Source organism: Vulpes vulpes, chromosome 11, assembly GCF_048418805.1.
Source record: "Vulpes vulpes isolate BD-2025 chromosome 11, VulVul3, whole genome shotgun sequence".
In the NCBI taxonomy this organism is placed as follows: domain Eukaryota; kingdom Metazoa; phylum Chordata; class Mammalia; order Carnivora; family Canidae; genus Vulpes; species Vulpes vulpes.
Window position 1 is genome coordinate 63,414,833 of NC_132790.1, and position 27,313 is coordinate 63,442,145.

At 43.7% G+C, this 27,313-nt stretch overlaps 1 protein-coding gene and 1 pseudogene across 4 annotated transcripts in view; one reads left to right on the forward strand and one right to left on the reverse strand.

The window, feature by feature from the left end:
- The first annotated feature begins 361 nt into the window (after positions 1-361).
- The window catches only part of OSBPL10 (oxysterol binding protein like 10), a 294,626-nt gene continuing 267,674 nt past the window's right edge, over positions 362-27,313 (forward strand). For 2 of the 4 annotated variants that reach the window (XM_072726618.1, XM_072726620.1), the window contains exon 1: positions 1,262-1,677. In XM_072726618.1, the coding sequence (XP_072582719.1) occupies positions 1,397-1,677 (281 nt within the window). In that variant the 5' untranslated portion in view covers positions 1,262-1,396. Of the gene's footprint in view, positions 793-1,261; positions 1,678-27,313 lie in introns of those variants that run through there. The other 2 variants (XM_072726621.1, XM_026000903.2) reach the window with 2 other exon arrangements.
- Positions 21,312-21,497, reverse strand: LOC112921546 (ATP synthase subunit ATP5MJ, mitochondrial pseudogene; annotated as a pseudogene).

Genomic DNA, 27,313 nt, shown 5'->3' on the forward strand with positions numbered 1-27,313 from the left:
GGGGTCGGGCTTGGGGGAATTGCCTCCATGAGAGCTGACTCTATTCCATTTAGTAATTTTTTTTTAAACTGTTGAATTATTTATCTGCTTTATGGGTTTGTAGATCCTTTGGGCAGGGATTACCTATCAATCTATCACTCTTTTTTTTTTTTTTTTGTTTCCTGTGTGTGTGTGTCCGTGTGTGCGTGGTGTGGCGTGTCTGAGCTCCTCAAAGCTATTTTTCTAGGTAATTTTAGAAACTTCCAGATTGCACTGGATATTTATACTCACAGAAATTATTAGTGGGGTGGAGAGAGTGCAACTCCTCTACTTTTGCCAAAGAGCAACAATTTTAGATTTGGAGACCCAGCTGCGGCGGCTCAGTGTGTCCTGGGGTGGGGGTGCGGGGGAGAAGCTGCAGCCGGGGAGAGCGCATACTTCACTAGGAGCGTGAATTTCCGTTGATTTCCTTTGCCTTTCGCTCAGTCTTACTCGTGCTATGGTCCCTGGCGTCCAGGTGCCTGGTGCTGTGTGGCAACAGCCGCGCGGTGGGACCGGCCAGACCTACGGTGCCCGTCAGAGGGAGTGGGGCGCCCCGGGCACCCGTTAGGGAGGTACCTGCGGGCGCCCGGGTCCTGCCCCCTTTCGGCGCGGGTCCCGGGGTCCATCGTGCGTTTCCGAGAACGCCGCAGCGTGACGGTGCCGGGCGAGCTCACCTGCGGGGACCCCTGCCCCCTCCCGTGCCGGCCGCGCGGGAGAACCTGGAGCTCGCGGCCGCCCTGCGCCTCGCCCGGCCCGCGGGGCCCCTCGCAGGTGACTGCGTGCGCGTGTCCGGGGCGGCGCGGCGGAGGCCGCCGGAGGGGAGGCTGCGCGCGTGGCCTGCGCGGGGCCGGGCGGGGCCGGGCGGGGCCGGGGCGGGGTGCGGGTGCGGGTGCGGGTCCCGCGGCGGCGGGCGCGTGGGGAGGCGCGCTCGGAGCGTCCCCGTCGCCGCTGCGGGCCCGAGAGGCGGCGGCAGGAGGACCGCGCGGGTGACGGGGCGTGCCCGCGCCGCGGCCGGGCCCCGGGGCGGGGGGAGGCCGAGGAGCCCGCGGAGGGCTCGCGGGACCCGCCGCCCCCTGCGAACTTGCCGAGGAACTAGTCGGAGGGAGGGAGGGGCCGGGCCGGGCCGCGGCGGGGAGGGGCGGGGCGGGGCGGGGCGGGGCGGGGGAGGGGCGGCCGCAGCTGCATCCAGCCCGCTGGCTTCCTTCCCGGCTCTCCCTCGCCGCCTCCTCTTCCTCCGGTATGAGTCAGGCGTTTCCCGGGGATTTGGAGCAGCCGCGCGCGGCCCGGGCGCCCGAGCTGTAGCGGCGGCAGCAGCAGGAGCCCGCGCCGGGGCCGCCACCGCGCCGGGCACCCGCCTCCCGGGCGCGCTCGGACCATGGAGAGGGCGGCCCAGGGCGCGGACGGCGGCGGGGGCAGCGGCAGCAGCAGCCGCAGCAGCAGCCGCGCCACCTCGGCCGGGTCCTCGCCCTCCTGCTCCCTGGCCGGCCGGGGGGTCTCCAGCCGGTCGGCGGCCGCGGGGCTCGGCGGCGGGGGCAGCCGCAGCAGCCCGGGCTCGGTGGCCGCCAGCCCGTCCGGGGGAGGCGGCCGCCGGAGGGAGCCGGCGCTCGAGGGCGTGCTCAGCAAATACACCAACCTCCTGCAGGGCTGGCAGCACAGGTAACGCGCCCCCCGCGCCCCCGCGCCCCCGCGCCCCCGCGCCCCCGCGCGCCCCGCGCCGCGCTCGCTCCAGGTGGGGCGCCCCCAGGTGGGGCGGGGGAGCGCGGGGCCCGGGCCCCCCTGGGAATGGCTGAGCCCGCGGGGCGCGGGGCGCGCTTTGTGCCTGGAGTCGGTCCCCTCAGAGCAGTTCCCTTCCTTGAAAACTTCGGGTGTTTGGAACCACCGCCGCCACCAAAACCCACCACTTCCCCGCACATTGCGGAGCGCGTGCTACCTCCTGCCCACCTGGTGGCCCGAGACCTCCAATCTCTGCAACAGGAGTTTTTTATTTATTTGTTTATTTTTTAAACACCCCCTCCCCTTTGGAAATGGACAGCTTGCTCTTTAAACCATTGTCATTCTTTTTCTCCCTTTGGGTGGCTTTTTTTAAGTTCTCTGCTCACTCATTCTGTCCTCACCATTGGGAAGCCTAGTTGTGGCCACGTGGAAGGATGGAGATGCCAAGGGAAGGGGTGCCCAGCCCACTTGCATTGGCGGTAACGTGTGAGGAACAACGAAGCATAGTGAACAGGACTTGAAAGGAGCAGATGTGGTACTGCTGTTCACAGGTTTTTTTGTTTTTTTTCTCCCCACTTTGTTTTTCAAAATCGAGCCATAGGTCCGTGCAAGAAGAATGGGGTTTTTGGAGAGGTTGTTGATGATATCTTTTGTCCTGCCCTTAATCGTCCTTGGAACTTAGGACTTGGGGTTCTTGAGGGTGCTTTTGAAGTTTGAATCACACCCTGGGGAGCTGTTGCTTCTCTCTTTGGTTAGACTAGCTTTCTTGGTGCTCTCTCCCTGCAGATGGATTGGAAATGTTCAGATTGCTTCCAACCGAAACTTTGATCAGGCAGTTATGTACAGGAAACTAGGAGGACGGTGACTGCCCAAGTATGGAAACTGAGTTTTTATACTGGTGTTAGAGACAGAGAACTTTCTGAGTCACCTGGGTTTCCTCGGAGATCTGCTCCTATGTCAGTGGAAGTTGCACTATAACTTCTGAATCCTTTTATTTCTCAAAATAGCCCTGGTATCTGCTGTTGCCTCTCCCTTTTCCCCTTCAATTTCTGAAAGCTTAAAAAGAACAGGTAGACTGTGTAGGATGAGAGAGAGATGAGATGACTAAATCTGGTTGCAGTGCTTGGTAATTGTGCCTTGCTGGTGTGGTTTGTGTGTTCGCCAGTCACTTTTAATGCCTTTTTTTTTTTTTTTTTCAAGTAGCTTATGAGGCCAACAGAGATTTTACCCTGGATTACAGTTGTTTCACTTGGGGACGGTATTTTACCTGCAGTGCATATTAAAGGATTTGTTCTTTGCAGTGGATTTAGGAGGAATTGGAGTCACTCATGCTTTTGTATAATTTTAAATCCACTGAGGTATTTAGGTTATGCCAGATTGAGAAGAGGCAAAATTAATAATAATAATATCTACATGATTGCAGGCTACATAGGTGAAATGCACGCATACACTTAAGAGGTTATGAGGTCTCATCTTTGTTGAGTTTGTTTCCTGTGATCTATAGCCACTAGCGTTTATTCTTAACCACAGCAGACTCACTATTTTCTAAGTCAACCACCGACTCCAAAAACATTATCTTTTTCTAATGGTTAATGTTTCAGTGTCCAGGTCTGTGAACTGTGGCTGAGGGACCATTAGTGATCTGGAGAGGATTTATGATGACTCAGTGATGGCACATTTTTCCCTTCTCAAGGGGAGGTCTGGAACAGTAAAAAAAAAAAAAAAAGAAAGAAAAGAGAGAGAGAGAGAGAAGAGGAGAAAGACAATATATTCACTTGTTCATGAGTTTATTTATCCAGAGAATATTTATTGAGGATCTACTATGTGCCAGGCTCTCTTCTGTGAGCAGGAGCTATTCCAGTGTGCAAAGCGCACGTGCATCTTTACTTGAAGTAGTGGAGAAGATGCAGAATTAAAAAGTAGAAGGAGTCCACAGCTCCCTAGTCTAGGGGAACACCTTGGTACAAATAGTGGGGGAACCTGATTCAAATTCCCTTGACTTTTGAACCTCATGGCATATCTTTTTAAGCTGCCTGCAGTAAATGACAAATCTCTAGCCACAAAATTCTTGGTGTGTATTTCCAGGCTGCCATGCTGTTGACCATGCCCTTTGCCAGCTCCCAGGATGTGGTACCTATCACCCAATAGCAGTTTTTACTCTAGTGTCCTCTTGTATGATCTCGTGTTGCTATATAGTGTATATTCTAACACTCCGTTTTGTATCCTGTTGGAATTCACTAGTAGCACACTTGGCCCCATCACCACCCATGGGGAAGGCAGTTTGGGCCAGAACATAAAGTAGGTGACATAAAAAGAGGCCACAGGAGAGAAGACGGCACATTGTGGGACACACTCAAGTCAGGAGAGTACATCCAGGGTACAGGGCTCACACTCATTGACTGAGGGAGTGTGAAAGAATCAGAGCATGGTGAAAATGTACGTTAAGGAAACTCTGTAATTCATTATTACGGTTAAAAATATTTCAAGTATAGTAAGGTATAGTTCTATAGGATGGTGTTAAAGAGGAAATCCATCTAAATGAACAAAACAACCTCAGAGGTGGCAGGTGCTATGAAGATTAAAAAATACAGTTGACCCTTGAACAACAAAGAGGTTAGGGGTACCAATCCCTACAGAGTCAAATATCTTTATATGACTTTTGACTTCCCCAGAACTTCACTACTAATAGCCTACTGTCAACTCAAAACCTTACCAACAACATAAACAGTTGATTAACACATGTTTTGTGTGTTGTGTCTTCTGTATTACAATAAAGCAAGCTGCAAGCTAGAGAAAAGAAAATGTTATTAAGAAAATCATGAGGAAGAGAAAATATATTTATGGTATTGCTGTATTTATATGAAAAATTATGTATAAGTGGACCTGCACAACCTGAACCCCTGTTCAAAAAATGATAAAATAAGTATTTGTGGAAATAATTTTGTGTGGATCTAGTGTCTTTACTAGATTTTAATTCAGAGCACTGTCTTTTCACTCAGTTTTTTGGTTTTCCTATGGAGTGAACCAGGGGGACAGTGAGCCCCAGGAGTTTGGAGAGGCAGATTGCACAGTGCCTTGTAGGCCAGGGGAAGAATTTAAGGCTCTGTTTTGGTGGTCCAGAAGGATTTTAGGCAAAGAGGTGAGCCGGTCTGATTCGTATTTTAAAAAGTTCACTCAGTACTCTGTGGAGATGAGATTTTTAGAGTCAGACCGACCAGGAAGCAGAGAGACCACGTAGGAGCTCCTCATGGGGGTCCAGGAAGAGAGGCTGGGCGCAGGTACGTGGGGTCAGGACAAGTGGAGAAAAAGTATAGTAGTGGAGTGGAGAGGATAGAAGTTGCCAATGGGTTGGATGAGGAGGTGAGAGAAAGGGGCCAAGGAGAACTTTTGAGTTTGCATCTCTGGGAGACTGAGTTGGATGTTGAGGTGTCCTTTAGAGAAATGAGGTTTGCAGGGGAGGAACATATTTGCAGGGGGGATGGAGGACAACCAGGAGTTCCCTTTGGACTGTGTTCAGTTTGAGATATCTATACTCAAATTGGCTATATGAACTCTAATTTGCCCTAAGGTTAACTCTAGTCTCAAACCCAAATGGGGCTATTTTGAGTTTGCTTGTGACATCAGGTGTTTGAGAATATAATTTCTAATTGGATCTAGGAAGTGGTGTTTAAATATTTGAGAGTCTTCATTGCCATTCAGTTTTTATTATCTGGAGAAAAGAAGACATTGCAAATATGAAACCTGCCTCCAGTTTGTGTGTTTGTGTGTGTGTGTGTGTGTGTGTGTGTGTGTGTGTGTGAGAGAGAGAGAGAGATTGGTGGGGTTGTAAGAACTCAATAAAATATTAAAAAGCAAGGGGTACCTGGGTGGCTCAGTCGGTTAAGCATCTGACTCTTGATTTCGGCTCAGGTCATGATCTCAGGGTCCTGAGATCAAAGCCTACATCTGCTCCACACTTAGCAGCAAGTCTGCTTGACATCCTCTTTCTCCCTCTGCCTCTCCCCCCACTTGTGTGCACCCTCTCTCTCAAATACATAAATAAATCTTTAAAAAATATTAAGAGGCAAATCTTGAATAGGATAAGTAAGATAAGTATCAGCAAAAGAAAACCTCAGGCCAGTAGTGGACGTTTAATTGGAATATAAGGGGAATGTGGACTCTGACGGCCAAACCCCAACATCAGAATTTAGCACGCGTGTCACCTTGGGCTGTTTCTTCAATTGCTCTGGGCTCCTGTTTTCTTATCTGTTAAATGTAGAAAAGATGTTAACCCTTCTCATTAGTTCAGTGTGAAGATTACGTGAGGATACTGGTCTGTTAAGCGGCTGAGAATAGTGCATAACAAGATCTGAAGAACCGGTAGCTATTATTGAATCTTCAATTTGTCCCTCTTAAGTGGATCATTTCTCGTCTGTAAAGTTCTTGGTTTATTTTCTGAATGCTGTGGTTACCCTGGAACTCCATTAACATGATCATCCCAGAGTTCTTTGGAGAGGATATGACGGTTTGGTTTTGAAGGGATCATTTTAGAACTTGGAACCTGAGAGCCTCGGTGGCTCAGTAGTTGAACATCTGCCTTCAGCTCAGGTCATGATCCTGGGGTCCTGGGATCCAGTCCCACTCAGGCACTCTGGGGGGGAGCTTGCTTTTCCCTCTGCCTATGTCTCTCATCAATAAATAGAATCTTTAAAAAAACAAAAAATAAACTTGGTACCCAGCAAACATTTGCATCTCTATGACAGGCGACTTACTCCCCCAGCCTCCAATCCCTGTCTCCCTTCCCTGCTTTGTTTTGCTCCATAACCACCACCATCTGACATGTTCCACATTTTTCTCTTGTCTCTGCATGAGATGTAAGCCCCTTGAGGACAGGGTATAAATTGTCTGCTTTGCTCAGTGCTGTACTCCCAGTGTCTTAAACAGGGTCTGGCATATAATGAGGATTCAGTAGATAGTTACTATGGAATAGCTCAGGGACTGAATGGGTGACAGAGAAGAAGTTAAAACAGGGTTTTCTTGTGTTTTGACCAGTGTTAGCTACTGTTATTGTAATTCTTGGTTCTCTACCTGCTTCTGTCTCCTCGTCTCTAAGTTCACCTGTCTGTCATTGGCCCTGCTCTCTGCAACCATCTGTGTCTTCAGGGTCAGAAGTCTGATCTATCTTGTGACTGAGAGCCCACCACTGCCCACATTACGTGGGCCTCTCATGGCCAGATATCTAGGGCCTGCTCTTGACCTGATTTGCTTGAGTGACATTCTTTGAGAATGAGTGTTAAGCCTCTGGGCAGAATTTTCCAGGGTTTTGGGGGCTACTTGGCTCATTTAGAAAAGTCAGGGGGGAGCATGCATTAACTTTTAAAACCACACTGAATTAAAACAAACGCTTTTGAGTACATTTTAGAGGCAGTTGGTGCTACCGGGGTTGATTTTCAACCTGGGTTTTATGTTCTTGCCCACGTGTACTTAGAAAGTATTCACACATCTTGCTGTCTGGCTTGCCAGATTGTTGGGAGCCTGCATACTCAAACCCTTTCAGGACACTGGGTTACTTCATGGACAGTAATAATAGAGGGGTGGTTCCTAGGTGACAAAGCAGCATACAACATGATTTATTCACTTATGATTCAAAATATTTATGGAGCACCTGCCAGGGTTAACCACTCCCTGTGGGATGCGTTCTCCCCTCCCTTTTTGAAATGTATGCGTATTTGAGGAGAATTCACGCCAATTGGTTACTATGGTTTTCCTTTGTTGATGGGATTGTGGGTGATATTATTTCTCCTCTTTTCTTTTTTTCCATCATTTTTTTTCCCTGAGGTGAACTTTTTTTTTTTAAGATTGATTATTTATTTATTTATTTATTTATTCATTCATGAGAGAGGCAGAGGCATAGGCAGAGGGAGAAGGAGGGCTTCACTCCGGACGCCTGATGTGGGACTTGATCCCAGGACCCTGGGAACATGCCCTGAGCTGAAGGCAGATGTTCAACCACTGAGCCACCCAGGCATCCCCAAATTTTAGATTTTAATATAGTCACATTAAAAATTTTTTTCCTCTGAGTTCTTTTTAAGTCCTGTTTAGGGAATCTCTGCCTACTCCCATGGTAATGAGGCTGTTTTCTTTCAAGAAAAAAAAAAAAAACCAACTTTTATTAATTTGAATATTTCTTAAAAGTTTGAATTGCGATTAGAGGGATATGGACAGCTAGCAGAACCAATACTGGATTTAAGGCTCCCAGTCTGTATTAGTTTCATACAGCTATTGTAACAAATGACCATGAACTTGGTAACTCCCAGCGGTAAGATGTTTATTTTCTCATGGTTCTGGAGGCCAGAAGTCTGAAATTAGCTTCACTGGGCCAAAATGAAGGTGTTGGCAGGCCCATGCTTTCACCAGACACTCTAAGGGACGATTAATTTCTTGCTTCCTCCAGCTTCTGGTGGCTGCAGGCATTCCTTGGATCATAACGCCTCATTCCAGTTTCTGCCTCTGTCTTTACGTTGCCTTCTCCTCTGTGTGTGTCAGGTCTCCCTCTGCCTCCCTTTTAGAAGGACTCCTCTGATTGCATTTAGGACCCAACCAGGTCACCCAGAATAATCTCCCCTTTTTTGAATCCTTAGTGGAAGCATGTCTGCCATATACCCTATAAGGTAGCACTTGCAGGTGCCAGAGGTTAGGATGCGGACGTTGCAGGGCTACAGTATGGCACTCACAGCCCCCATAGGGGCATCACTCTAAGGTGGTTCTGAAGCCCTCTACCTTCCCCATCCACCTTTCCCACCCTTCACTGGTTGCCATGGTGACAGCCATCTCTGTTTGTCAAAGGGTTGCTGTCTTGACTTCAAGTGGGCTGGTCAGGAAGGCTTGGTGGATTCATCCATCTCTGTCTACTAGACAGATCCTTGGCCAGATGCAAGGTAGGCACCGTTGTGAGGGAAATTCTAATGCCAGTGAGCAAACCTAATTTGCTTTCAGGGGCAAATCAGACTTTCTTTGGGCTTTCTGTAAATACCAATGAACGATCAGTTTGGAAGTAAGTATACTTGTGATCCTCTGTGTTTTCCATTTTGTCATCTGAATGACTCATTAGCTGAAGACTGTTTTTTAAAAGTACAATTAAATACAATAAAATGCATAGGTCTCAGGTGTTCTGTTTGATGAATTTTGGCAATTGTTGACACCATGTCACCACTGCTTCAGAAAGTACAGAACATTCTCTGATCCTCCCCGCCCCCCCTCCAATTTTCCCTGTGCTCCTTGCCAGTCAAGTTCCACTTCCTCTATGATCTGTTTCTGATTTTTATCACCATGAATTAGTTTTGTCTGTTCTTGGGTTTATATAGATGGACCAGTATAGGATATCCTTTTGGAGTCTGGTTTATTTCCATCAGCCTGATGTTCTGAGATTCATCCATGTTGCTGCATCAATCAGTAGATTATAATTTTTTAAAAAGATTTTATTTATTTATTTGAGAAAGAGAGAATGAGAGAGAACACAAGTGGAAGGGAGGAGGTAGAGGGAGAAGCAGACTCTGCTGAGCAGGGAGCCTGATGTGGGGCTGGATCCCAGGACCCTGGGATCATGACCTGAGCCAAAGGCAGATGCTTAACTGAGCCATCCAGGCGCCCATGTAATTTGGTTTTTGTTATTGTTGTTGAGTAATATTACATTCTGTGGTATACCAGTTTATCCATTCCCTCGTAGATAGACATTTAGTTTGTTTCCAGTTTTTGGCTATTATCCATAAAACTTCTGGATATAAGTTTGTATATAAGTCTTTGTGTGGGCATGTGCTTTTATTTCTCTGGAATAAATTTCCTAGGGACTGGAATTGCAGGGTCATAGTGTAGGTGCCTGGAGAAGCTCCCAAAGTGTTTTCCAGTTTGGCAGAACTATTTCCCACTCCACCAGCACTGTATGAATGAACGGGTTGCTCCCCGTCCCAGCCAGCTTCTTAGAGGGGTAGTTTGTAGAAGCCCAGGCTGGTGAAGTGGTTAGAGCTCATTGCTAGCTCAACCTCTTTTTTTTGGAACTTGACCTTGGGCAAGTCACTTAACTCTTTGGGCCCTGATTTGCTCATATGTAAAATGATAGTAACCATGCGGTGTTGCTGTGAGGCTGCTACAGGTGGCAGGCCTAGCACAGTGGGTGGTGCACAGTAGGTCCTGGGGTGGCAGGCCTAGCACAGTGGGTGGTGCACAGTAGGTCCTGGGGTGGCAGGCCTAGCACAGTGGGTGGTGCACAGTAGGTCCTGGGGTGGCAGGCCTAGCACAGTGGGTGGTGCACAGTAGGTCCTCTGGTGAAGTTTGTCTCCTGGGAGTTTAACATTTTAGACCAGTGAGTAACTTCATGGAACTGAGGGGGCAAGTTGATGATCATTTTAGCCCCAACCTTAGCAGATAGGCAGGTGTTTCTAAGCCCTTCCTCCTCTGCACAGGGACCTAGGTGACAAGTTATTTGATTCGCAGAGTGGATGACTGTTTCCATTTGCTGCTTATTAGCCTGTGGTTCCTCAGAGTCTGCTCCAGTGGACAGTTGTTTGAAAACCCTGGGAAAAAGAAGAGATGTGGCCTTTGTGTCCCGAAAAGAGGTTTGAAATGATTGTGCCGGAAGTGTGGGAGGCTTTCTGCAGCTCTGCCTGGCTCCTGCCTGATGTGATTTGGGGCCAGGCCAAGACAGAATTAAAAAGAAAACCTTCCAGAATGTGATTTTTGATAACCCAGACTGGATCGAATATGGTCACAGCCCAGAAAGAAAGTGCTTTATTTGTGTGCCTTGTGCAATGACATCAATAATTATGATAAAATTAGGAAACATTATACACAGTCCTGTGGCAAGCCTATTCTTTCAAGGTCAAAGGAGGCATTTGAGCCCTGAATAACTTTTTCATGTTTTGCTGTAGTTTTCAGAGGGCTATTTATGTTTTCGTGTGGTTAGGTCCCTTTCTATAAATATTTTGACGAAAATATAACCAGTTGAAAGGCAACCAACATCAGTTTCTAATGACTCTTTTCTAGGATGTGTTAAGTGTTTATTTGCAAAGCTGGTTATGTGAGCAGTGACCTCTGAGTGGAGGAGGAGTGTGGGATGGAACCCCCCTCATCCCCCCAGAAGCAGTAGAATTCATGTTCTCCCACATGTGGGTAGACCTGGGGTTTTACCTGAGCTACGTGTTCAGGGGAGGGAGTTGAACGGGTTTGGTGATGGGTACAAGTGACCCTCGACTGGTTCGTAGTGGTCACTCCATCTGATGCATGATGGGCTGCGAGCAACATGATGCAAAACCACCACCACAGTTTTCCCGGGCATTTTGGTTGTTAAGTAAAATCTGGACAGAATTGGGAAACTTTCCAGGTCCTGAGTAGGCAGGCAGTATCAGCCCCCAGATACGCTCCTCTTTGCTGTAATTAGGCCTGGTGGAATGTTCATGCCACACATATTTTTTGGGCACCTTTTGTGTGTATGCCAGATGCCAGGCGAGATGCTGTGGATGCGGGGAGAACAAGCCCAGGCGAGATCTTGAGTAGCCGACAGCCTCAAAGAGGGGTGGGCCAACTTTTCCTGTAGAGGGCCAGGTAATTAAGATTTTCAGCTTTGTGGCCTAGCCAGTCTCCATGGCAACTATGCAACGCTCCCGTTGTAAACAAGTGGGTGCGTCATCTCTGTTCCAACAAAACTTTATTTACAAAAACAGGTGGTGGGCTGGACTTAGCTTATGGGGTGGAGTTTGACCATCCCTGCTCTAAAATGACACCTAGAGCCCTTAATCAAGTAGTGGAGGCAGCTTAGAGTGGTGGCTGAGTACAGATTCTGTGGTCCAAAAGCCTGGGCTTGAATCCTGCCTTGGCTGTTTACTACCTGCTTGACTTTGGACAAGCTGGAATAACCTTTCTGTACCTCCATTTCTTTATGTGTAAAATGAGGGTGATAGAGTGTCAGAGTTTTCGGATCGACTGAGAAGTGTTGTGTGAAGGGCTTAGGACAGTGACTGGCACTCATTAGATGCAAGCTGCTGTAACCACACAGGGTGGTGAATGATCCCTAAGGGAAGCACCCGGCAGTGAGAGCACGGCTCTGCCTGGGGATGGACGGGAGAGGGAGAGTGGCAGGTGAGTGAGACCTAGAATGTTGAGGAGAGAGGTTCACCATGCAGACAGGAGCCGGGGAAGGCTTCCCTGGAGAAGGCTTTGTGAGTACAAAGATTTGGAAGCATGAAAGGAGGAGATAGATTTGATGTGGCTGCAGTACAGGTTGTATGTGGGGTGTGGCCTCTTTTACAGTAGGCTGTAAAAGACTACTGCATGAAGGACCTCTTACAGGGCTGAGACCACAGATCATAAACTGTCAGTGTCGCTAGAAAGAGAAGGAATACATTTGTGGGTCCAGGAAATGTTAGATTTTACATTATCCCATTTAAAATGAGATGGGGTATTGCAGATCTGTTCGTTCTCTCCTTCTTCTATAGTCACAGGACCCCAGGTTCTAGCTAGATACATAGTCCTAGATAAAACTGTATTTTCACCCTTCATCTCCCTCACAGCTAGGGATGGCCATGTGATGATATTCTAGACATAGAATAAAGTCCCTCACAAAGTAGTCTTCTGGAATCATCTTTGTACCCTTCCTTCTTTGCTCTTGGAATACAGACATAGGGCCGCAACTGGGATACAGATGTGGTGGTTGGGATCCCAGCCCCCAGCTTGAGGCTTGAGGGGACTGAGATGAAGGCCATCAAGATAGAAGAGACTTGGCCTCTAAGGATTTCATTGATCAGAGCCACCTCACAGATCTTGGGCTGCCAACCTCTGGAATTTTCTGCAAAAGGGAGAATAAGCATTTTTAAAAGCCACTATTCGGGATCCCTGGATGGCTCAGCGGTTTAGTGCCCGCCTTCGGCCCAGGGCGTGGTCCTGGAGTCCCGGGATCGAGTCCCACATCAGGCTCCCTTCGTGGAGCCTGCTTCTCTCTCTGCCTATGTCTCTGCCTCTCTCTGTGTGTCTCATGAATAAATAAATAAAATCTTTTTTTTTTTAAAGCCACTATTCATAGCCAGATCTAAACCTAACTAAGGTAGTAGATTCTCTCTTTTCCAGATGAAGAAAGTGAGGCATATGATATAAATTGCACCGTTGGTAACTAGTGGAGGCACAGTGTGTCTGACTCCAAAGTATGTTTTCTTTCCACCACTCTGGAAAGAACCTGGAGATCGTCAACCCTCTCATTTCATAGATGAGATCATGGAGGGCTTTGCCTCAGGGTAGACCTGTACCAGCTCATTTCATTGCAAGATAATAATTCTGTTTTATCCCTTACTCTCTCTCTCTCTCCTGCGGTGGCCTTCCCAAAGAAGGGGCCTCATGTTTTAATTAGCGGTTTTGTTTCCGTCCCATGGGCTGGGTCTCTCTGCGTGAGTCGTTGGTGTCTGGTGGTGGTAGTCTTTTTCCCTGGTCAGAAAGCAGCACTGTTTCAGGGCTGCTGTGTGTTTACAGCCTTCACAATCCTCCTCAGTAATGACTTTCCTTGCTTGTACTGTCCTTTCTTCACCTGGGCTTTTAGGGCTGGCCGAGGGGATTCCTTGGCCCTTTGACTTTGCATGAGAACTGGCAGATGCATCTTGATTTACACAGAAGCTTCCCAGTTTCTTAAACTCAGAGTATGGACTTCGGCCGAAAGGGGTCACATGTTTTGAACACACTTTGCTTTTCAGATTCTTGTGTATCTGAGTTCCACCCTATTACTAATACCTTAAAAATGGGCCTCCCGACCCCCTTGGCTAACCACATAGCATAGAATTTTTCTGTGTGCGAATTCCAGCTGACTCATTTAGTGGATTGGTCCCTAAGAAGTTGAACAGGGCAAAAGCCAGTTTGTGCTCATAAGCATTGTTGAGAGAGTGCTGCTGCATGTTTATTATCTAGAAGTTCACATTTATGTTGCTCTTTGGACTAGCAAAAATTCTTCACGTAATTTTTATGAGCCTGGCTGGTGTACACCTTTTTCTTTTTTTATGAGAACTTTGCTCTTGCTACCTTGGACCAAAGTGTGTTTTAACACTCTTGGAGTCAGTTAATTCAGTTTCCTGTAACTGAAATTTTTCTGTCAAATGTCAGTTTTCGTGATTCCTTTAGAATGTGCTGAAACTCAGGAAAATAGTGTGAAATAGCCCAAACTCCACAGTGTTTCCTCAGACTGAGTAAGAAGATAAGCCATTATTATGGGGTACACCTAAAGATCCTTCAGAAAATCTTCATATTATTATTATTATGTTTAAAGATTTTATTTATATATTTATGAGAGACACACAGAGAGAGGCAGAGCCACAGGAGAGGGAGAAGCAGGCTCAATCTCAGGATCTGGGGATCACACCCTGAGCCAAAGGCAGCTGCTCAACCATTGAGCCACCCAGGTGCCCCAGAAAATCTTTATATTAAAGAGGACCCAACTTGTGTCCCTCAAGTCAAGGTTAAGCCTGGATGCTGTTTTTGAACAAAAGCAAAGTGTGACCTCCTTGGAAGAGGCCAAGTTGTAGTTATGCATGTCATGGAATTGTCTGAATTTCTGTTTATCTAAAGGCTTGCTTCCTTTTCCTTTCCAGCATTGGAGCACTTACTGGTATTTTTAGTATTTTTTGTTTTGTTTGTTTCCGTCTTTATTTTTGCCTTGTTTTTCAGTTTGGGACTATAAATTCCTTTCACGATGTACAAAACATATTTTGGAACAATTAAATATAACTCATGATCTGATATTTTCTTTTCCTACAAATGATAGTGTTTTGATAATTAGATAATTTGTAAGAGGTCTGTGGGTAATAGTACCATATCCATGGAAATTACTTGATTTTAGGATTTGTACGCTGAAATTTTTAGGGGTAAGGGGCATTATATTGACAACCTACTCTCAAGAAACATGTATATATGTGTGTGTGTATGTGTCTGTATGTATAAAAATGATAAAACAACTGTGATAAAATATTAATAGTTCTTTAGCGATAAATAATTCTTTGCACTCTTCTTGTAACTTATCAGAATTATGATAAAAAGTTAATAAAAATTCATTTGGTCTATTTAAAAAAAAGGCTATGGGACATGAAATATATACTTCCTGGCTGAATGTAGCATATATCTAAAAATTAATAGAGCTAACAAATCCAGTCTGTGTTAATGCTAGTCATCTAAACTGGCCACTGAGGCATCCATTCTGTAAGGCTTATTCCAGACCAGTCTGGAAGATGCTCCAGGTTGGTAAAAATGATTTTTTTTTAAGATTTATTTATTTATTTATTTATTTATTTATTTATGAATGAGAGAGAGAGAGAGAGGGGCAGAGACACAGGCAGAGGGAAAAGCAGGCTCCATGCTGGGAGCCTGATGTGGGACTTGATCTCAGGACTCCAGGATCGCGCCCTGGGCCAAAGGCAGGAGCCAAACCGCTGAGCCACCCAGGGATCCCCGGTAAAAATGATTCTTAGACTATTAAGGATGATGTTGATTGAATTTATTAGTGTCTGTGAGCCTGTGTCTATAAAACTAGGTAAAGCTGGCATATTTGCAGCTTACCAAAAGACCATGAAACCAAAGGCATGGGAGATTTGTGTTTTGATCCCTTTCCTGTTTAGTTGTCTTATCCTATATGAATGTTAGCCAGTTCTGTCATCTGTAAACCCAACAGAGTGGGAAACATATTGCTTGGTCCTGGTTACTCCTACCTAGGAAAATTAGAATGAATTATAATTTATATGCATTTTTAAATCTACAACTCTATTATGTAATTCTGTTATCTAGAATTGTGGTGACACTTGTTTTAAAAGTGCCTGTAAAGCATTTGTTGAATAAAGAGGACAGTGTGTCTTGGGAATTTTTGTGGGGTGATGGGCCAGTTTCTCTAAGAGCAGCCTCAGTGTACCCTTGGTGGTCCTACAGCTGAAGACTTTGGGACTGGATAGTCAGTTCAAGTATTTCTGCAGGGTCAAGCAAGCAGACGTTTGTAGTTGAACCATAATTCAGGTGCCTCTTGGAGTCTAAGGTTTATGGAGTCAGTCTCCTGATGGAGAAGGTCTGCGTTGTCAGTGCTATCAACATTTATGAGGCATTTTGCTCCCTCATTTAAAAAAAATCAAAGCCCCATATGCCACTTCTTTTTGCTCTCATAGATCAGGTGGGTACTCTCCATGGAGCCCCAGCAGTGTAAGCTTTCACACTGACCAGGTAGGAGGGCCTCCTGGGAGGCACTACGGATGGGCTGCTCAGAAAGGACCAGATGTCCTTTTCTCGTTATATAGTCACAGGGATGACAAGAACTTATTAACCTGACCCCAAATAACCTTTTCATTCTAGCCTCTTTGAATTGCAATAAGAGAAAGCAGAGAACAAAACAAGGAAAACTCAGGCTTTCAGAGGGTTGGGAAGGCCATCCAGTTTGCCAAGTAATGGGATTTTATTCTCACTTCCATTCCTGGTTGGGCTAACATGCCATCCACAGTTGCTGCCTGCTAGGACAGTATGCGGATGACAGCAAAGGAGCCTTGCCTTCATCAGTGAGCAGAGATGAAAGGAGCCGCCACTTACTTGGACACTCTCTTTAACCTCTCTCTGCTTTAGTTTCTTCGTTTGAAAAATTGGGCTAAAGAGAATACCTACCTTGTAGGGTAGCTGTGAGGGTTAACTTAAATGAGTCAGTATTTGTAAAGTACAGGGGCCCGTGTGTGGCACATAGTAAGCACTATGGGAATTTTAAGAAATAAAAATGGAGCAGCGTGAGCTCCCTGAATTCCTACCCAGATCTGGAAAGAGTTTTCTTGCCCTGGCTTTGGATGTACAAGGTTCATTTGATTTGTCTTATATCCTCTCACAGAGCATGTTATGTATGCCATAGAAGCACAGCTTCACTCTTCATGATATGTGTAGTGAAATGAGTTTTTATCACTTATTAAAAACATATTTTCTCCCATTTTGCAAGTTTCCTTTCCATTCTGTTGACTGTGTCCTTTGATACACAAAACTTTAAAAATTTGATGTAATCCTGTTCATTTATTTTTGATTTCGTTGCCTGGGCTTCTAGTTTGATATTCAAGAAATTACTGCCAAATCCAAGGTTAGGAAGTTTTCTCCTGTATTTTCTTCTAGCTGTGTTATCCTTTTAGGTCTTACTTTTAGATATTTAATCCATTTTGAGTCCATTTTTGTATATGGTGGGCCCAGACTTCCTTTTTTTTTTTTTTTTGCATGTGGACATCCAGTTTTCCCAACACCATTTATCCTTTTCCTATTAGGTGTTTTTTGGCATTCTTGTCCAAAATCATTTGACCATATATACAACCCTATAACACATGGGCTCTCTATCCTTTTCCATTGGTCTATTTGTTTGTCTTTATTGCCAGCACCATACTGTTTTGAAAAACATTTTTTTAAAAAGATTTTATTTGAGAGAGAGAGAGAACAAATGGGGGGTAGTGACAGAAGGAGAGGGACAAGCCGACTCCCTGCTGACTAGGGAAGCCGATGCAGGTCTTAATCCCAGGACCCTGAGATCATGACCTGAGCTGAAGGCACATGCTTAACTGACAGAGCCACCCAGGCACCCCTTGAATATGTTTTGAATTCAAGAAGTGTGAGTCCTTCAACTTTGCTCTTCTTTTTCAAAATTGTTTGGCTATTCTGGGTCCCTTGGGATTCCATATGAATTTGGGATGCATTTTTCTATTTCTGCAAAAAAAATGCCACTGGGAATTTGATAGAGCTTGAATCTATAGATCACTTTGGAAAGTAGGGACATCTTAACAATATTGTCTTGTGATCCAAGGACACTTGGGATAGCTTCCCGTTTCTTTTTGTCTTCAATTTCTATCAGAAATTGTTGTAGATTTTAGTGTATAAGTCTTTTGTTTCTTTGGTTAGATTTATTTCGAAGTATTTTATTCTTTTTGACGCTATTATCAATAAAATTTTCTTTTTAAAAAAATTTATTAAGTATAGCCGATACACAATGTTATATTAGTTTCAGGTGCACAAAGTGATTCAACAATTCTATATATTATACAGTGCTCACCACAGTAAATATAGTTACTGTTGGTCACCACACAACATTATTACACTATTGAGTATATTCCTTGTGTTGTACTTTTCATCTCCATGACTTATTTATTGGAGGTTTGTACCTCCTAATCTCCATCATCTATTTCACTCATCCTCGTGTCTACCTCCTCTCTGACAACCACAGTTTGTTCTCTCTATATATGAGTTTCTCTGTTCTTTGTTTATTCATTTGCTTTATTTCCTTAGAATCCACATATAAAATGAAATCATATGGTATTTGTCTTTGTCTGACGTATTTCATTTAGCATAATACCCTCTAGAACCATCTGTGTTGTTGCAAATGGGAAGATCTCCTTTTTTATGGCTGAGTGTGTGTGTGTGTATACACACATCTTCTTTATCCATTCATCTATATCAAATAATGTTGCAATAAGGATAGGGGTGCATATATCTTTCCAGATTAATGCTTTTGTGTTTTTTCGTAACTACTCAATAGGGGAACTAGTGGATCATAGAGTGTCTCTATTTTTAATTTTTAAGGAAACCTCCATACTGTTTTCCACAGTGATTGTACTGGTATAAAAATTGCCACCAACAGTACACAAGGGTTCCCTTTTTTCTATATCTTCTCCAACACTTGTTTTTTGTCTTTTTTTTTTTTTTTAAAGATTTTATTCATTCATTCACGAGAGAGAGAGAGAGAGAGAGAGAGAGAGAGAGAGAGGCAGAGACACAGGCAGAGGGAGAAGCAGACTCCACATCGGGAGCCCGATATGGGATTTGATCCCAGGCTTCCAGGACCACGTCCTGGGCTGAAGGCAGACACCAAACCTCTGAGCCACACAGGGATCCCTATTTCTTGTCTTTTTGATAGTAGACATTATGACTGGTTTGAGGTGAAATCTTGTGGTTTTGATGTGCATTTTCCTGATGTTGAGTGATGTGGAGCATCTTTTTATGTGTCTCTTGGCCATCTGGATGTCTTCTTTGGAAAAAGGTCTATTCAGGTCTTCTGCCCATTTTTAAATCATATTATTTGGTGGTTTTTTGGTGTTGAGTTACATAAGTTTCTTTATATATTTTGGATACTAACCTCTTATCAGATACATCATTTGTAAATATCTTCCATTCATTGGTTGCTTTGTTTACCTTGTTGATGGTGCCCTTTGCTGTGCAAAAGCTTTTTACTTTAGGGCAGTCCCAAAAGTTTATTTTTGCTTTTGTTTTTCTTGCCTGAGGAGACATATCCATAAATATGTTGCTAAGCTGATGTCCAAGAGAATACTGCCTCTTTTTTGGAATTGTTTTTTTAATTTCCTTTTGCGATTGTTCATTTCTAGTGTATACAAACAAAACTGATTTTTGAGTGTTGATTCTGTATCCTGCAGCTTTGCTAAATTCGTTGACTAGTTCTAACAACTTTTTGTATGTGGAACTTTTAGGGGTTTCTATACATATGATCATGTTATTTTCAGACAGATAATTGTACTTCTCTCTTTCAATTAATGTCTTTTTCTAGTGTGATTGCTCTGGCTAGGACTTCTTTTTACTTTTTATTCTTTTAAAACTTTATTTATTTGAGAGAGAGAGAGAGAGAGAGAGTAAATGAGGAAGCAGGAGCAGCAGACTTGCTGCTGAGCAAGAGTCTGATGTGGGGCTGGATCCCAGGACCCTAAGATCATGACCTGAGCTACTTAACCCACTAAGCCACCCAGGCACTCCTGGCTGCGTCTTCTAATACTCTGCTGAATAAAAAGCAAGAGTGAGCATCCTTGCCTTGTTCCTGATCTGAAAAGAAAAGGTTTCAACCTTTTACTGTGGAATATGATATTAGCTGTGGACTGACTGTAAATGACCTTTATTATGTGGCAGTGGCTTCCTTCTATTTCTAGTCTGTTGAGTGTTTTTATTATAAAAGGCCCTGCTGTTGCTTTTGTAAATAAGGTGTTACTGAGCCACCCCCATGCCCATTTGCTTACGCATTGTCTATGTCTGCTTTCACTGGACAGTGACAAAGTTGAGTGGTTGAGACAGAGACTTTGTGGCCAGCAAAGATTAATGTGTTTACTGTGTGGCCCTTTACTGATCCCTGCTTTCATCTATGACTGTGGTAGATTGTACTGCCCGATTTTTGAATTTTGAAACAGCCTTGCTATCCTGGGATAAGCCTTCCTTGGTTATGGCATGTTCTTCTTTCTTTATGTTGCTAGGTTCAGCCAGTTAATATTTTGTTAAGAATTTTTGCATCTGTCTCTATGAGAGATATCTGTTTGTCGTTTTCTTACATCGTCTTTGTCTGGTTTTGGTATCAGGTTAGTGCTGGCCTTAAAATGAGTTGGGCAGTGTCCTTCCTGTTATATTTTATGGAAAAAATTGTGTAGAGTTGGTGTTATTTCTTCTTTAAATATTTGGTAGAAATCACCAGGGAAACCATCTGGCCTGGAGATTTCTTTTCGGAAAGGTTTTTAACTACAAAGTCAATTTTAAAAATAGTTATAAGGCTATTTCTCTTATCTGTTGCATCTTAGGCATGTTTTGGTAATTCATGTTTTTTGAGGAATTGGCCCATTTCCTAGAATTGTCAAATTTATAGTAGAGTTGCTTAAAGTATTCCCTTATTACCTTTTTAATACATTTGAGACCTCTAGTGATCTTCATCTTTGCTTTTTCTGATATTGGTAATATATATATTTTTAAAGATTTTATTTATTTATTCATGAGAGACACAAAGAGAGAGGTAGAGACACAGGCAGAGGGAGAAGCAGGCTCCCTTTGGGGAGCCTGATGCGGGACTCTATCCCAGGCCTGGGATCAGGCCCTGAGCCCAAGGCAGACGGATGCTCAACCACTGAGCCACCCAGGAGCCCTGACGATATATATCTTTTCTCTTTGTTAATTTTACTAGAGGTTTATCAATTTCTTGATCTTATTAAGAACCAGCTTTTTTCTTTCATTGATCGCCTTTATTGTTTTTTTCTTTTTAAAGATTTAATTTTTTTATTTACTTATTTTGTTAAAGATTTATTTGAGAGAGAGCATGAGTGGGGGGAGGGGCAGAAGGAGAGGAAGAAAGTTAGGTAGGCTCCCTGCTGAGCACAGAGCCCAATCAATGCAGGCCAGATCTCATGACCCTGAGATCCTGACCTGAGCCGAAATCAAGAGTTGGTTGCTTAACTGATTGAACCACCTGAATGTTCTTAAAGATTTTATTTTTAAGTAATCTCTGCACCCAATGTGGGGCTTGAACCCATAACCCCAAGATCACGAGTCGCATGCTCCACTGACCCAGCCAGGTGCTCCAATTTTTTTTCCAGTGTACTTGATTTTTTAATTTCTTTCTTTCTTTTCTTTCTTCTTTTCTTTCTTCTTTTCTTTTTCTTTTCTTTCTCTTTTCTTTCATCGCACCTCACAGTTAACGTTTATTCACGCCACAGTGGACACAACATGTGTACATGTGTACGTGGTGGCTCCGTGTTCCCGGCTAACAGAGCCTGCTGAGATTTACAGCCAGACTGACATTCCATCTCATGTGTTCTCTGAGCTTGTTAATGATGACCATGAGCAGGGGCAGGACTCGAGGACTCGAGGCTTTCAAAGTTGCTTTTATTAGCACTCCTGATTTTATAAATGATGACACTCATCAACCCCATTCCTAATCAAATCTTCTGGTAAGCTTGGGTATAGTAGGGCTTCATGGGGACCCAAACATTTTTAATAAGGTTTTGAAGCATCTTGGCACAACACCCCTGGCTCAGGCCACCATGACACCACCGCCACTGTAATTGATTTTTTAAGATTTTTTTTTTTTATTCATCCATTCATGAAAGAGAGGGGGGCGGTGCAGAGACAGAGACACAGGCAGAGGGAGAAACAGGCTCTATGCAGGGAGCCTGATGTGGGACTCAATCCCGGATCTCCAGGATCATGCCACGGGCCGAAGGCAGGCACTAAACCGCTGAGCCACCCGGGCTGCCCTGTAATTGATTTTTTAAAAAGATTTTATTTATTTACTTGAGAGTGAGAGAGAGTGAGACAGCACTCTAGCTGGGGAGGAACAGAGGGAGAGGGACAAGCATACTTTGTGCTGATTGGGAGGCCAATGCAGAGCTTGATCCTAGGACCCTGAGATCATTACCTGAACCAAAGGCAGATGCTTAACTGACAGCCACCCAGGTGCCCCAACTCTTTGTCCTATTTACCTCCAGCCCAGGTTGTGAGCCATTTTACACCATGCATTCTCAATGGGGCAGTAAAACTTGATTCCTGGAGTGGTGATGGTAAAAATGTCTTACTCTTTTTATGTATAAAGGACAGAGATAGATACAGTATATAAATGAATCTTATATTAATTTCATTGAGGGTGCTATCTAAGATATAGAAAACATATTTTATTTGGGTGGTGCTAGTGAAAAACTGTCTAAAAATGCTCCTTCAGGGACTGATAATGATAAAATGGTTGAGAAATACTGCTTTATGTTGAAGATGCCAAGAGGGGTGCTGAGCAGAAGAGTCCCACAGATTTGAGCAGGTTCTAATTGAGAGGGTATGGAAGGTGGTGCCATAGAATTTTACAAGACAATATTTTTATCTAGAGATTTTCAGTGACTGGAACAAAAGGAAATAGGGCTAAATCATATGGAGAAGTCAGGTTGAATGTGAGGCAGCTATAGCTGTCAGAGCGCTTCATTAAATCATAGGGGAAGGAGTTTAAAATAATGAGGATTTCCTTCTGCCTGGAGTCCTATAGGAAGGGTCCTGTGAAAAGCAAGGGAATAAGCTGGGTCTCCAGAGGTGCTGTCAGTCCATTGGGTGGTTGAGGAGGGACCTTACAATTGGTATTTAAAAACCCATAGAGCACCCGGGTGCAGTTGTTTAAGCATCCAACTTTTACTTTTGGCTTAGGTTGTGATCTTAGGTTGTGAGATCGAGCCCCATATCCAGCCCTGTATTGGGCTCCATGCTCAGCATAGAGTCTGCTTGAGATTCTTTCTCCTCCCTCTGGCCCTCCTGCTTGTGCTCCCCCTCCCCCGAAAAATCAGTAAATAAATCTTAAAATAAAACCCAGGCACCATTTGGATAATTGGCAACATTTGAGTATGGACTTTATCAAAGGTAGTATTATCGAATCCGTGTGAAACTACCAGAGATTGATAATTGTACTGTGGTTACATAAGAGAATGTCCTTGTGCTTGGAAAATGCACAATGAGATATTTAGGGATAAAACGGGATGTCTACAACTCACTAACAAATGGTTCTGGAAAAAGTGTGTAAGGAGAGAGGAAGAGGGAGCTGGATGGGTGTGGATGGATGGGAGGAGCTAAAGGGGAGGAAGGTGAGGGAAAGAGAAAGAGTGCGCACAGGATAAATCAGATGTGTGGAAATACTAGTAATGGTGGAATCTGGGTGGAGGGATATTCCTGCAGTTCTTTGTAATATTCTTGCAATTCTTCTGCAAGTTTGAATCATTTCAAAGTACAAATTAAGAAATAAGAAACAAGAAAACACTCCTTTGAGAAACACAAGTCCCACCATGTCCTGTAATGTTATTTCAAATTGCCCAATAATGAAGTAGTTTGAGAGCAGGTTATTGTACGGTAGCATCCAGGGGAGCAGGTTGTAGACTTAAGTTCTAGCACAGTGCCTGGCACAGAGTGGGTACTCAATAAATAATTGTTTGAATGAATGAAGTCAAAGCAGCAGTGACTTTGGAGTCGGCTTTTCCCATTGCACAGGGGCCTGGCACCTGGCAGATTTGGATTCGCTTCTCCAGACATGCCTTTCTATGCCTCTGGGCTTCGTGAAAATCACTCAGTGGAGAAGTTTCATCTCAGGGACTTTGCATTACAATTACTGTAATGGAAGAAATTGAAGCCCTAATTTTAGACTTCTTGCTGGTAAAGGCACCCTGAGGGGTCAGGTATTTCTCCTGTACTGGTTCTGATTCAGAAAGTATGAAGTCTCTCCCCAGAAGTGTTTAGGTAGAAGCTAAAGTTACTTTGATCATGGTAAAATATATGAAATTGATGATTTTAACCCTTTTTAAGTGTGCAGTTCAGTGGCATAAGTACATCCACATTTTTGAGAAACCATCATCATCTGAAACTCTGTATCATTAAACAATAACTTTGTTAACTATTTGTTTAGCAAACTGTCTATCTATAGAATTATACCTGCCATCTTTAGTAATAGTAGGCTACAGGACCCAAATCTAAAATTGGTGGCACCAGTATTCTAGAACTTCGTTTTAATTAATTATCTTGAAAAGAAGCATGTAGGAATTTAACAGTAACATCTGCTGGTTTACACAAATTAACTTTGCCTAAAGATTATAACTTATACATAATAATATATACTGTTTAAAATAAAATTTAAGAACTCTGAGAATTTTTAAATAACTTTTTTTTTTTTAAAGTAGATTCTATGCCCAGTGTAGGGCTTGAATTCACAACTCTGAGATTAAGAATTGTGTGCTCTACCAACTGAGCCAGCCAGGTGCTCTTAAAAAAATAAAATAAAATTAACTTTATGGAGGCATAATTAACAAACAGGTAGGTATACTATTTTCAGTATATAATTTGATGACTTACTTCTCTTTTTCTAAATATAAAAACCATTGCCTTTTTAAAGTTATCCTCTGTTTTAATAACTTATTTTTTTCTAGTCATAGAGGTATTATTTCATGTTCTTTAGAGAAAACTTGGAAAACTCAGGAAAGACTAAAGAGAAAACAGAAGACATTAATAATTGCCCAGCCTCCCCAAACGTTATTAGTACTGTATTCTCTTTCTTTAAGAAAATAGACTATTATGGATAAATGAGTCAAAAACTGTTTCCAAGGTAATAATTTCAAAATATCTTCATCTTAGATTACATTTTCGTAACAAAACCTGTTACTTTAAAAACTCAGGAAGTCTCACTGACTTAGATTTCAAGTGTTGAACATAGTTTTTGGCTTGTCACAGATGATGCTCTCTTGACAAAAATGGGATGGTCTCTGTGTAATATTCACTCATCACACCGTAGGAAGTGTCCCCCAAACATCAAATACAATCGCTTGGAGGCTAGGATCCTAAAAGACACCTTCAGTAATTATAGCCCCAAATAGCAGAGCCTTAGTAGCGGAGGAGTATACAAGGGAAACAAACAGGCTGCGTTTGTCAACAAGACAAAGTTCAGGCTAGAGCTTCTCCCAAGCCATCCAAGCACATTCTGTCCTAAAGAACTGCTAGGACCTCAGCCCACAGAAAAAAGTCTCACATTTTTAATGCAGGGTAATCAAATTGAGCTCGCTGCCTTCCTGACTTTACAAGTGTATCTTCTGTTTTAGCGGCATCATAGACAATGTGCTATCTACTGGCAGATTAGAAACTGTCCTAAGGGCTGGTTCTTTATTCACAACCTGGAAAATAGTAACAAGTTGGGTTACTGGAAGCAACTACGAAACTGAGTTTCTTTGCCACGTGTTAGAGGATATTAGCATCAGACTCGGAGATAAGATATCCTAAAACACAATCTTTTAATACCCCAGGAACACAGGGTTCAAGAAAAGCTCTCTGTGCATTTTGAAGGTTTTCTCCCTCACTCAAAACAACTAATAAATAAACCAGAACATCAAGTGAATCTCCGGACATCAGCCAGATAATGAGAAGCCAGTGTGGATTTTCTTCACTATATAACAGAACCGCAGGGTATCAAGACGGAATTTAGCAATTACTTTTCTGGAGTTTTTCCAAAACTATCTAAGGAGCAGAGATCCTGTTTCTTGTTCTAACCACCATCAACTTTGAATTAACTCTTCGTGGCTGTTTCCTCACCTGTAAAATGAGGGTTGGGCAAGTTCATCTTGAGGCCCCTCAAATAACCCCCTATGAAGGAAAATGTATGAAGGGAGAGGAAATGTAGCTTCTCCTTCCCTTTTACTGTTAAGCAGTTATTTATTTTGGAAAATGCTTTCAGAAAAAGGATATAGGGAAAAATGTTAGGATTATTACTGAGCTGTGACATGTGGCCACAGTGCTATTCAAATTCAAGTCCTCTCAAATGCAGTTAAGAAAATATAACTCTCCCTCCTGAGGTCTGCTGTGTTTTACTGTAAAACTGTTCTTTCAAACTTCCCGCAGCAGAGAGGACCATCTTAGCACTGTGGTGAATGTTTAAGAAATTACAGACAAAAAAGCTTCCATGAACAATAAACACTAAACAGCTCAAGATCCAAGGATCCTGCAAATAGGGAGCCTCAGAGGTCCCTACCTGAACTTGTTTTGGGTTTTATTAACCTTCTAATTAAAGGTAGTTTCTGGGCATCTGGGTGGCTCAGTGGTTGAGCATCTGCCTTTGGTTCTGGTTGTGATCCCAGGGTCCTGGGATCGAGTCCTGCATGGGGCTCCCTGCAGGGAGCCTGCTTTTCTCTCTGCCTGTGTCTCTGCCTTTCTCTGTGTCTCTAATGAATAAATAAAATCTTAAAAAAATAAAGTTTTTATATATATATTACTTTCTCCCTGTATCGCAGGATGTTAAAGGTACCACATAAAATAAGGCTGGGATCAGCCCTACTCTGTCATTCAGATCCTCCACTATCCTCCCCATGCTTGACAACATGATGTAAAATTAAATCAGAATGCTGCACTCAGTTCACATTCAAGATAACAAGAGCATTTGCATCAATTAGGATTATAAACAGACTATGGAAATGAGACACAATAGGGGAAAACCAGTTTAAATATGTTGGCTGACTAAATTCCTTACTCAGATCCAACTGACCTAAATGAGGAAGCAAGGCTAGAATGGCCACCATCAAACCTTTCAACTAGACAAGCTCGTTTGCATACTGCAGGCCCTCCCTAGCAGAACTATCCATTTCCAAGTAGGAGTGGGCTCTTCTGTCTGTCTGCCCTTTCACCAGCTCAGCAACCAAATGAGCATCCTGGAACATTCCCAGCTTCCTGTGCCCCACGTCTCCCTCAAGGCCACCAGCCCCGCTTCCGCTCTGTGCTCCCACTCTCTGTGCTGCTCACCACCTGGGGAGAATTACCTGTTCTCTTTCTTTTCACACGAACCATCCTCTTTAATCATTATTCTTCCTTTTGAAAGAAAAATACATTCCAAGGTCCAAAAAACTCACCCACATAGAGTTAGAACACAGCCTCCTTGTATGAGAAAGCTGCCTGAAAATTGGTGTAAACCACCTCATAGTTAATAAATGCCTTGGGGCACCTCCCTCCTGTTTAATCAAGAAGCCAGAGCTTTGTTTCTTCATTTGCCAGAGCCGTTTTATATTCTTCTTGTGGAACTCACCCCAAGAAGAATATTTCTGAGCAGGTCCATAAAAACCAAATTCTGAGGCCATGCAAATCCATTGTTTGGCTCTGCCATCACATACTGAGCACCTCTGAAGAAACATGTACCCCATGGGTGCCTTCCCTGGCGAGACTGTGTCATAAGCCACTAAATAAGGCATGGGAGAGCCTGAATTTGGGGATTTGTACTAGCCAGGGAGCCTGGGAAGGCTTTTGGGGAAAAAATGACCTCTGAGAGGCCAGAAGACTG